This window comes from Helobdella robusta (genome assembly GCF_000326865.2).
Source record: "Helobdella robusta unplaced genomic scaffold HELROscaffold_79, whole genome shotgun sequence".
Taxonomy (NCBI): domain Eukaryota; kingdom Metazoa; phylum Annelida; class Clitellata; order Rhynchobdellida; family Glossiphoniidae; genus Helobdella; species Helobdella robusta.
Genome location: NW_008705453.1, coordinates 546,866 through 559,365, shown reverse-complemented (window position 1 = coordinate 559,365; position 12,500 = coordinate 546,866). Strand labels below are relative to the sequence as shown.

At 35.8% G+C, this 12,500-nt stretch overlaps 1 protein-coding gene across 1 annotated transcript in view; it reads left to right on the top strand.

Moving 5' to 3' along the window:
* Positions 1-3,369: 3,369 nt before the first annotated feature.
* HELRODRAFT_104176 (hypothetical protein) overlaps positions 3,370-12,500 on the top strand; it is a gene marked incomplete at its 5' end in the record, with an annotated part of 14,000 nt that continues 4,869 nt past the window's right edge. Inside the window, 19 exons of the mRNA XM_009031817.1 lie at positions 3,370-3,562; positions 4,042-4,115; positions 4,368-4,497; positions 4,765-4,929; positions 5,199-5,296; positions 5,766-5,930; positions 6,367-6,447; positions 6,677-6,868; positions 7,147-7,280; positions 7,367-7,524; positions 7,715-7,806; positions 7,967-8,039; positions 8,310-8,437; positions 8,850-8,945; positions 9,130-9,324; positions 9,646-9,739; positions 10,298-10,428; positions 11,331-11,538; positions 12,058-12,148. Of these exons, the coding sequence (XP_009030065.1) occupies positions 3,370-3,562; positions 4,042-4,115; positions 4,368-4,497; positions 4,765-4,929; positions 5,199-5,296; positions 5,766-5,930; positions 6,367-6,447; positions 6,677-6,868; positions 7,147-7,280; positions 7,367-7,524; positions 7,715-7,806; positions 7,967-8,039; positions 8,310-8,437; positions 8,850-8,945; positions 9,130-9,324; positions 9,646-9,739; positions 10,298-10,428; positions 11,331-11,538; positions 12,058-12,148 (2,498 nt within the window). The remainder of the gene's footprint in view (positions 3,563-4,041; positions 4,116-4,367; positions 4,498-4,764; positions 4,930-5,198; positions 5,297-5,765; positions 5,931-6,366; positions 6,448-6,676; positions 6,869-7,146; positions 7,281-7,366; positions 7,525-7,714; positions 7,807-7,966; positions 8,040-8,309; positions 8,438-8,849; positions 8,946-9,129; positions 9,325-9,645; positions 9,740-10,297; positions 10,429-11,330; positions 11,539-12,057; positions 12,149-12,500) is intronic.

Genomic DNA, 12,500 nt, shown 5'->3' with positions numbered 1-12,500 from the left:
AGGCACCAGAGAACAATTATCGTCACACTCTTGGATTTACGTAATGCCTTTGGTGAAGTCAGTCACGGCCTAATCTCATCAATCATGCACTACCATCACATCCCACTTCAAATCATAAACTTAATTGAATTTATATACTCCAACTACACAATTACAGTCTCCGGTTGCGATCAGTTGTCTCCTTCCATCCCGGTCAAACGAGGTGTGTTACAAGGCGATCCAGTCTCTCCATTGCTCTTCAACCTCTGCTTCAACCCCTTAATGAAAAAACTCGAAGAAACCGAATTTCAGCAGTGCGGTTACATATGGGGTCCCACAACAAGCCTTAGAACAAGAGCATGGTTACAATTTGCAATCATCGCCAACAACACCGAAAGTGCACAAAAGCTTATTGACATAAACCGGGCATGGTGTATCGCAACCGGCATGAAATTAAGAATTGATAAATGTTCAATATTCGGTATGAGGAAAAAAAACGGTACTTATGAACAATTTCTCCCGATGCTGATTATCGACGAAAAACCAATTCATCATGTCGACATAGGCGGACACTTTGTCTATCTGGGCAAAACCTATGATTTTGAAGGCAACAACAGTAGGGCTAAAGAACAGCTGAATGGTAAGCTAAAAAATTTGCTACTAGTGATTAACAAACTGGACACGACGGAAAATTGGAAACTACAAATTCTACGTAGATATATACCGTCGCAATTGGCATTTGAGTTGCGGACATACGACATTTCCTTGACCTGGATAGGCAACTGCCTCGACCCTCTCATTGTTGAATCGGTGAGATCATGGCTGTCACTACCTATCAGCAGCTGTGTGTCTGAATGCATGTCGCTCCCCTTCAAATTGGGAGGCTTGAACATTAGGTCTCTCAAGCACTATGCCGAATCTATGCGAATTAAACTACGCAATTATCTAAAATCAAACGGCAAAGACGAACTTAAGTGCTTGTGGGCCGAATCATTCAACAACTATATTGCGGTGGATAATCAGCTACCCGATTCGAACGACATCAAATCAACGCTCAAGGCACTAGTACTTCGACAACAAAGTACAGAATTTACACGGCTGACCTCACTCCGATGTCAAGGTACGATAGTCATGGCAATCAGTGATCATATTCCGGCAACTAGAATTGATCACTGGTCACGATACATTGCAAACCTTCCAGAGGTTCTATTCAGATTCGTCCGGAAAGGTTTAATTCAGCAACTGCCAACAAATGCCAACCTGTCCAGATGGGGAAAGCCTTCCACTGCCCAGTGCTTGTTATGCAATAATCTACAAACGAATAAACATGTACTATCCAACTGCAGTTCTTCGTCGGCACTGGATAGATACACAACAAGACACAACAAAATATTGACAATAATCCTCGACAAATTAAAATCATGCGCCAACCCAGATGTCTCCATTTTTGCTGATCTAGAGACGGGAGATGTTCAACCACTATCACGCTTATTCAAGTCATTGCGACCAGACATCGCATTGCTACGCGGTGAAACGTTGGAAATTCTGGAATTAACAGTCTGCCACGAAACCAACTTCCTCAGCTCAAAAGAATATAAACTATCTAAATACTCTAATAATTTGAAAAATAACTTAATTGGCGATTGCAAACATTTGAAAATAAAAATAAATACATTCGAAATTTCTACATTGGGTTTATTCAAGCAATTTAATTTATCTCATATAAACATTGTTTGGTCTGATAACTTTTGCAACGACCTTATTAAGTCTGCTGTATCATCGTCGTACGCTATCTATTGTGATAGAAATTTGAAATGAACCAATTTTGAAACTAATTAACTCTGGCTGTACTCACTCGATTTGAATGATGAGCTTCGCAGACTTGATAAAACACTAATTATTTCATTGACTTTTCATTTTATTTTATTTTACTTAATTTGTATTGTCATTTTTATTGATTTTATTGATGAATAAAAGATTGTTCCCATTATTATTATCATCATCATTACAAATTGGTTGGCCTATTAATTTCAATCAATTAATCAACTAAAAATTTCATAATCGGATAGTCACATAGGAGTAAAATGAGTCATTTAATTATCAATAATATATATATATATATATATATATATGTATATATATATAATATATATATATTATATATATATAACTAAACTATAATACCTATTAATAATATATATATATATATATATATATATATATTTATTTATTATCTATAATTAAACTATAATAATTTCAACCTATAAAGTGATGACACCTCAGATATATACAATGTAGATATATTTATAGACACCACATATATATATACACTGTATGTATATATGTATGTATGTGTATATATATATATATATATATATATATATATATATATATATATGCAGAACTATATATATATCAGATAGTCTTAACCTATTACATACAATATATATATATATATATATATATACCTACATAGCCTAGTGTCCATTGTTAGGTATGATTGTCTACCTGCCATTTCTCTAGTGTCTCTTAAAAATCTCAATAAGCTCATGGATATACATATATGTATATACATATATATGTATATATACATATATCTATATATATATGTATATATTTGATATACATACAATCATATATGTTAGAATGGTGACAGTCACGACACATTCTTTTACTGTGTGTATGTTTGCCATCGTCCTGATAGCAATAATACTAATTTTATTTCTATTAAAGTACTAATTACTGGCTTTTTTTATCGGTAATAAGTGTAGTTGCCTCGCTGTAATAACTGAAGTATACTACTTATAAGATTTGTATTGCTTTAGGGGTGAATTTAGGTAAGCCATTTTGTGCATTCTACTACAAGTTAAAAGGGTGTGTGAGTTTGATTCGTTTTGGTTGCGGTGTTTTTGAGGGTTTTTTTTTGTTGCCAATGTCGTCAATACACTGGCTGCTGGTGTGGTGGATATTGCTGTTGATGTTGCCGATGTTGTTTTTGTGGCTGTCGTTGTTGATGCTTTTGTGGTTGTTGTAGTCACGGTTTAGGCTGCTATGAGTGTTGTATTGTTGCTCATTATGTTGAATATGATCGAGTCATTTTAAACTTTTTGAAACTTTATTTAATTTAACAAATTTTAAAGAGCCGTAATAGTATCATCATTTAGCACATTTCTTTAAAATTCGCAATCAAAAACTCGAATTAATTAACTTAGAACTTAATTAACTCTAATTAATTAATTAGAAATCATTTTAATAGAAGGTACTCAAACGCAAGAAGTTAATACATATTAATAGAATCTGAATTCTACAAAAAAAAAAAATCCCAACAGGGAAGAAACTAAACGCTTTCAACCAGCACCAAAGACTAACTTTTCTAAATCCCTATTCAGCATGGATGACGGCAAGAAAGTCTGGGTCCCACATCCAACAGACGGATTCAAATTGGGAAAAATTGTCGACATCTCGAGTGACGGGGTCGTTGTGGAGGTCATATCGAGGCCCGGAGGGGGCCAAAAGATCACGGCCCCCTTCGATAGGGTCTTCCCCGCGGACGAGTATGAAGACAAAGATGTGGATGATAATTGTGAGAGTTCACATTTAAGATTACTCCATAATCTCTTTCATTTGGTTTTGATTGAATGAATATAAAATATTAAAAAATCTTTAAAAAATTACTACTACTACTACTACTACTACTACTACTACTACTCTACTACTACTACTACTACTACTGCTACTACTACTACTACTCGACTACTACTACTACTACTACTACTACTACTACTACTACTACTACTACTACTACTACTACTCTACTACTACTACTACTACTACTACTACTACTACTACTACTACTACTACTACTCGACTACTACTACTACTCTACTACTACTACTACTACTACTACTACTACTACTACTACTACTAATACTATTGCTGCTGCTGCTACTGCTACTACTACTACTACTACTACTATTACTATTACTACTACTACTAAAATAAATGAAACGTTTGTAATTATAGAATGACATCTAACTAATTTCAAAGAATTTTCGCACAAAGGTTCTTTGATGTACCTGAACGAAGGCACCTTACTGAACAATATTAAGATTAGATACATGAAGGATTCTATATACGTGAGTGACGTAATTGGTTGCTATTTATATTTCTCTAATTTGATTGGTTGACTTTTTTTAATAGAAATAATTAATTGATCACGTGGTCTAGTTATTAGATTTAATTGGATTTTAAAAAGTAAATAAATGATTGCCTATGTGGTCAATTAAATTCTTCCACATACATATGCATCCATAAATATTCACGTACACACACACATACACACACGTACACACACACACACACGCACACACACACACAAACAAACACAGACGTATGTGGCAAACATCCTGATCGCCGTCAACCCATACATGGACCTTTCAAGGCTCTATGGCTCACAGACCATCCAATCATATTTGGGCAAGTCCCTGGGTACTATGCCCCCGCACGTATTCGCTATTGGTTAGTTATGGTAATGATGATTGTTTCGATGATGATGATGATGATGATGATGATGATGATGATGATGATGGTAATAATAATGATGATGATGATGACGATGAGATGATGATGATAATGATGATGGTGGTGGTGGCTGGTTAATGATGATAATGATGATTGTTGTGATTATGATAGAGAAAAAAAACTAATACACACACATACACACACGCACACACACACACACATACACACACACACACGCACACACACAAACAAACAATCAAACAGCCGACAAAGCGTACAGAGATATGAAAGTCTTGAAAACCTGTCAGTCGATAATCGTCAGTGGTGAGTCAGGGGCCGGTAAAACCGAGTCGACCAAGTATATTCTCAAGTACCTAACCGAATGCTGGGGTACCAAAGCCGGTCCAATCGAACAAAGGATTGTAGAATGTTAGTTTGATGATTACGAGTTTCTGGATAAATAATTTAATTGTATATTCCTACAGACTGACACATGCGAAAATGAATGTAAACACATACATACAACCTAAATAAACATATACATATACATTACACATACGACAGATACAAACAAATACAAATTGTTTTGTATTTTCAACGGTATTTTTATTCATACAGGACACAAACATTCATACAAAAACTTACATACAAATACAAAAAACATAAAAAAAACATACAAAAAACAACTTTTACAACAGCGAACCCACTTCTAGAAGCATTCGGAAACGCCAAAACAATGCGGAACAACAACTCCAGCAGATTCGGCAAGTTTGTCGAAATACACTTCGATGCCAAGGTATTTTTGCAGTACTACAAACTTCTAAAATGATATCTGGTATTGTTATTATAAGTTACTCAGACGGTATTTTTAGGTACTTCTAACTATTTAAACGATAGGTATCTGGTATCATGTATATTGTACCATTCGAACAGCATTTTTCATTGTTGTGATTTTTCTCAAGCCGTATTTGTATAATTAGCTAGTTGAACGGTTTTTTTTTCTATTTGTTAACTTCAATAAATTATATTACAAATTTGTTTGAATTTAATATAATTAAATTTATAAGACATTTAAAAAAATATTTGTGAAAAAAAAATATTAAAAACATGTAATCCCAGTTATTAATATGTATAAAAACGTTTGTGTTTTTCATTGACACACCACACACACACACACACACACACACACCACACACACACACACGCACGCACACACACGCACACACACGCACTTTTCCAACCACCACTAACTACCACAACCACAGAACTTTGTTTGCGGCGGCTTCATAAGCCACTACTTGCTGGAAAAATCTAGGATATGCATCCAGAACGACGAAGAACGTAACTACCACATCTTCTACCGCATGTGTGCTGGAGCCCCTGAAGCCCTTAGACAGCAGTTGAAGTTGGGGACGCCTGATTCCTTTGCTGTGGGTATTTTTTTCACTACAATTCATTTTTTATTATCCCATATTATTCCATCCATTCATCCGTCCATCCATCCATCCATCCATCCATCCATCCATTCATTCATTCGATTATAGATGATTATAGATCATTCATTAATTCATTTAGTCATTCCTTCATTCCTTCCTTCATTCCTTCATTTCTACATAAACTCAATCATCTCTTCGTTGACTTTCTTCTCAATGTTTTAAACGTGCTATAAGCAGAATTTTAAGTGAATTCATTTCTAGGGATCAGTTTTCCAAAAGTTCACATTCAGTGTTTCGTTTTGTGTCAATGGAATTTTCAATCGTAGCTTCACCAGAAATTAATTTTTTCACATTATTTCTAAATGTTAACTTCACTTATTTGGCACACACACTCACACACACACACACACGCACACACACTCACACACAGTACCTAAATAAAGGATGCACCCAATACTTTTGCTCCAAGCAAACTCTGCAGAACCTCGGACAGAACAGAATGAGTAAAATGGTTGGTTCATTCATTCATTCGTTCGTTCGTTTGTTTGTTCGTTCGTTCTTTCGTTTGCTCATTCATTCGTTCGTTCGTTCGTTCGTTTGTTCGTTTGTTCGTTTGTTTGTTCGTTCGTTCTTTTGTTCGTTCATTCATTCATTTATTTTTTCCTTTATTTTGTTACCAGTTTCATAAATCCCGCAAAAAAAATATTTTAATTCCTTTTCTCCCGCCATTTTTCTAAAAGTTTCAATCGAAAGGTGGCCTCTCCGACATCCAACTGGATGACGTCAGAGATTTCCAGTTGACCGATCAGGCCATGAGTCACATGGGGCTCAGTGAGGAGGAGAAGTGCTCCATTTATGGAGTGGTGGCGGGGGTCTTGCACCTGGGGAATGTCCAGTTCGAAGAAAATTTGGAGTCCAAGGGGGGTTGTAAGGTCGGTTGGTTGACTGATCAGATGGTTGGCTGGATTGTTGATTGTTAATAATTATCATTATTTTCGTCATAAAAGCAATCATCCAGCCAATCATTCAATCAATCACCCAATCAATCAACCAGTCAACCAACCAACCAACCAGCCAACCAACCAACCAAACAACCATCCAACCAACCAACCAATCAACTAATCAACCAACCAACCAGCCAACCAGTCAACCAACCAATCAACCAACCAATCAACCAACCAATCAACCAACCAATCAATTAACCAATCAGGTGACTCAATCCACCGAGCAGTCCCTGGCAATCGCCTCCCAACTCTTGGGATGTGAGCAGGACGAGTTGAAGAGGGCACTTGTTTGCCGGGCCATGCAGACTGCCAAGGGTGGAAAAACCGGAACCATCATCCAGTAAGGGGATGATGAGAATTATATTTACCAATCACCATCATCGTCACCACCACCATCATCACAACCACCATCACCATCACAACCAGGGTGCAACTAAAATCCGGAGAAGCCCAAAATGCTCGCGATGCACTCGCCAAAAGTTTGTACTCGAAACTTTTCGACTACATCGTACTCAGAGTGAATCAGTCTCTCCCATTCCAATCGTCCAAATCCTACATTGGCATCTTGGATATCGCAGGATTTGGTTAATCCGGATTCGTTGTTTGTTTATAATAATAATAATTATTATTTCTAATTCTATTATATTTTTATTCGTTTAATTATTATTTTTATTTTTATTATAATGATATTATTACGAGCAATATTACTGCTGCTACTACTGCAAATAATAATAATCATAAAGTTTTTAAGTGGCTGTTGACAAACTGTTTCAGAATATTTCCAGACAAATAGCTTCGAGCAGTTCTGTATAAACTATTGCAATGAAAAACTTCAGCAATTTTTTAACAATCGCATTTTGAAAGAGGTTTAGTTTCAGTTTAGTTTATCATTCATTCGTTCATTCATTCATTCATTCGTTCGTTCGTTCGTTCGTTCGTTCGTTCATTCACTCACTCACTCACTCATTCACTCACTCACTCACTCACTCTCACTCACTCTCACTCACTCACTCACTCATTCCTTAGGAACAAGCGTTATACGAGAAGGAAGGATTGAAAGTTAAAAAGATCAACTACATCGACAACCAGGATTGCATTGGTAATAATTATAATTTGACTTAGATGTGAATTATTGTAAGTAAATGTGAATTATGAATTACGAATTATGTAAAGTTGCGTATAATACATAAGCAAGAATTGTGAGTTATAAGTTATGTATAATTGTGAATTATAAACAAGCCTGTTTTACGAATTATGTATAGTTGTGCATTATACATAAGCATGAATTGTGAATTACAAGTAATGTAAAACTGTGAATTATACATAAGCCTAAATTACAAATTCACAATCACTTTCATCATCATATCAGATTTGATTGAAACCAAATCCATTGGAATATTCGACATTCTGGACGAAGAAAACAAACTCCCAAGACCTTCACACACCCACTTCACGATGGAAGTTCATAATAAAAACAAGAACCACTACAGACTCAATGTTTGTAGTTGTATATCTCTTTCTGAATTTAATAATCTTCTTTATCTAAATTGTATATCTGTAAAGTAAACATGTTATTGTAAACGCGTTATGTAAAAGTGTAACTGTATACGTGTAAACGTAATCTTTTGGTAAATTGTAATTGTAAATTGTATTGTCCTTAGTCCGAAATGGGATGGGATGTCTTGGACGCGGACAGGCATTGATTGTAAATGATAAATATTGATGATGAAAAATTCTTGTTTGTAAATGATGAAAAATGTAAAAATTTCGTTTGTAAATGGTGAAGATTGATAAAAATATGTAAAGTTCTTGTTTGTAAATGATGAAAAATGTAAAGATCTCGTTTGGGAATGATGAAAAATGAAAAGATCTCGTTTGTAAATGATGAAAAATGTAAAAACTCTCCCAGGTTCCGCGGAAATCCGTCTTGAAGATTCACAGGGAGGTCCGGGACGAAGAGGGATTCCTTATAAGGCATTACGCCGGAGCCGTCTGTTACCACACTGTGAGTTTAATTATAATTAATTATGATTAATTATATTAAAGAGTGACAGAAAGAGAGAGAAAGAGAGAGAGAGAAAGAAAGAGAGAGAGAGAGAAAATATAAACAAAACAAATCCAACCAACCAACAAAAAGTGCAAACGACTCACCTTAAAAATTAGAAATGAAAACATTTCCATGCCACCAGGCCCAATTCATAGAGAAGAACAACGATGCTCTGCACGCCTCGCTGGCCGTTCTCGTGGTTGAGAGCAAGAACAAATTGGTAAAGAAGTTGTTCGAGGGACAGGAAGCGGAAAAGGTTGGAAAGTTGACGTTCATTAGCATCGGAAGCAAGTTCAGGAGCCAGCTGCAGCAGCTTATGGAGAAGCTTTGTAGTACGGTTAGTGGTGGTGATGGTGATTATGATGGAGTGACTGTCTGGTGTCTGTCACTTTCAGTTTCTTTCTCTCTTTCTTTCTCTCTCTCTCTTTCACTTTTTCACTTTCTCTCTCACCATCATTATCATTACTACTACCACCACTATCATCAACATCACCACCATCACCATCATCATCTTCATCATCATCATAATCACTACCACCACCACCATCATTATCATCATCATCATCATCTTTATCATCATCATAATCACCACCACCATCATCATCATCATCATCATCATCACCATCATCATCATCATCATCATCATCATCATGACCAGGGTACGAACTTCATAAGATGCATCAAGCCAAATGTTAAGATGGTGGATCACCTTTTTGAGGGCAATCAGATACTCACTCAACTGCAGTGCTCCGGTTGGAAATTCATCATTCATTCATTCAATCATTCATTCATTCATTCATTCATTCGTTCATTCGTTCATTCATTCATTCATTCATTCATTCATTCATTCATTCGTTCATTCGTTCATTCGTTCGTTCATTCGTTCATTCATTCATTCATTCATTCGTTCATTCATTCATTCGTTCATTCGTTCATTCGTTCGTTCATTCGTTCATTCATTCATTCATTCATTCGTTCATTCATTCATTCGTTCATTCATTCGTTCATTCATTCAATCATTCATTCATTCATTCATTCATTCGTTCGTTTGTTCTTTCGTGCGTTCGTTCATTCATTCATTCATTCATTCATTCATTCATTCATTCATTCATTCATTCATTCATTCATTCATTCATTCATTCATTCATTCGTTCGTTTGTTCGTTTGTTCGTTCGTGCGTTCGTTCGTTCATTCATTCATTCATTCATTCATTCATTCATTCATTCATTCATTCATTCATTCATTCATTCATTTATTCATTCATTCATTCATTCATTCATTCATTCATTCATTCATTCGTTCGTTCACAGGAATGACCACGGTCCTGGAGCTGATGCAGCAGGGTTTTCCATCACGAACGCAATTCCAGGACCTATACAACATGTACAAGCAGTTCATGCCGGCTGAGATATCCAGACTCCATCCGAGAATGTTTTGCAAGGTACACGGAGGAGTGAATAAGTGAATGAGTGAGTGAGTGAGTGAATGAATGAATGAACGAACGAACGAACGACTGAATGAGTGAGTGAGTGAGTGAGTGAGTGAGTGAGTGAGTGAGTGAGTGAGTGAGTGAGTGAGTGAGTGAGTGAGTGAGTGAGTGAGTGAGTGAGTGAGTGAGTGTGTGAGTGAAAAAAAAATGAATGTTGAACGAACGAACGATTGAACGAATGAATGAACGAATAAAATTTTATTGCGAGTTAAACAAATTTCATATTCAGTAGTAATAAGAACGATTCGAACGCGGAAGTAATATGAGCAAGCTTACATTCTGAAGTCACGAAAGAAATGAAACCATTGATCAATCACACATTGATAAACAGACAGTCTATACAAACATTGTAAACACACACACATACAAAAACACAGAGAGAGAGAGAGAGAAAGAGAGAAAGAGAGAAAGAGAGAGAGAGAAAGAGAGAGAGGGAGAGAGAGTGAAAAACACCTACAAACACACACACACACACACATACACCAACGTATAAAAACAAATCAAATTCACAAACACACAAACAAAAACGAACATAGTAAAACATAAAAACTCAGATACACTCATACACACACACTCATACACACACACAGACAAACAAACAAACACACAGACAAACAAACACACACAGACAAACAAACACACACAGACAAACAAGCACACACAGACAAACAAACACACACACAAACACACATACAAACAAACACAAACAAATACACACACAAACACACACACACAGACAAACAAGCACACACACAGACAAACAAGCAAACAAACACACAAACACACACAAACAAACAAACACAGACAAACAAACAAGCACACACACACAGACAAACAAACAAACACAAACATAGGCTCTCTTCAAAGCATTGGGACTTAATGAAAACGACTTTGCCTTTGGAAACACGAAGATTTTCTTCCGCCCAGGAAAATTCGCCGAATTCGACCAAGTTATGAAGTCCGATCCAGAAAACTTGGCCCAGTTGATTCGCAAGGTTAAGAAGTGGCTGATCTGTGCGAGGTGGCGAAAGGCCCAGTGGTGTGCACTCAGTGTCATCAAATGTGAGGAATGATGTTATCTATTGCTATTTTCATTTAGATGTTTGTATGCTTTGTTCTTTCTTTTCTTTCTCTCCTTTTCTCTCTCTGTTTCTCTCTGTTTCTCTCTCTGTTTCTCTTTTTCTCTCTCTTTCGCTCTATCTTTTTGTTTTTCATTTTTTACTTCTACTCTCTATAGATACATATTTCTCTCTTATTTTTATGTTTTTATTTTTCCTCTTAGTAAATCAAACAATGAAATGATCAATCGCGAAATAAATGAACTAATCAATCAATCATTCATTCATTCGTTCGTTCGTTCGTTCATTCATTCATTCATTCATACAAACCAACAACTAGCATATCCATAAATCAATTATTCAATCAGCTAACTCTCAAATCAATCAATCATTCAATCAACCAGTCAATCCATAAATTTTCAATCATTCATTCATTCGTTCGTTCTGTGGTTCATTCATTCTCACGTTCGTTCGTTCGTTCATTCATTCATCTACTCATTTATTCAATCAATCAACCAATCAGTGGACAGAAAGATTAAGTACAGGCAGAGGTTACTTGGCCTCGTCCAATCAACGATAAGAGGATGGAGAGCAAGGAAAGATTTCAGACCGAGGTTGATCGATTGATTGATTGGTTGATTGATTGGTTGATTGATTGATTGGTTGATTGATTGGTTGATTGATTAAATGATTGATTAAATGATTGATTGATTGAATAATTAATACAATTTTTTATAGTTATTTTATTAATTAAACATGGGTGTTTAATTTTTTTGCCCTGTTTTTCCATTGGTCATACATTCTGCTTCCAAGGAAATCTTTTACAACCTAGCTATTCTATCAATCTACATTATAACGAAACAAAATAGCTAATTAATCAATTAATTAACCAATTAACCAATTATCCAACCAACCAATCAACTGACCAACCAACCAACCAACCAATCATCCAACCAACCAATCAAC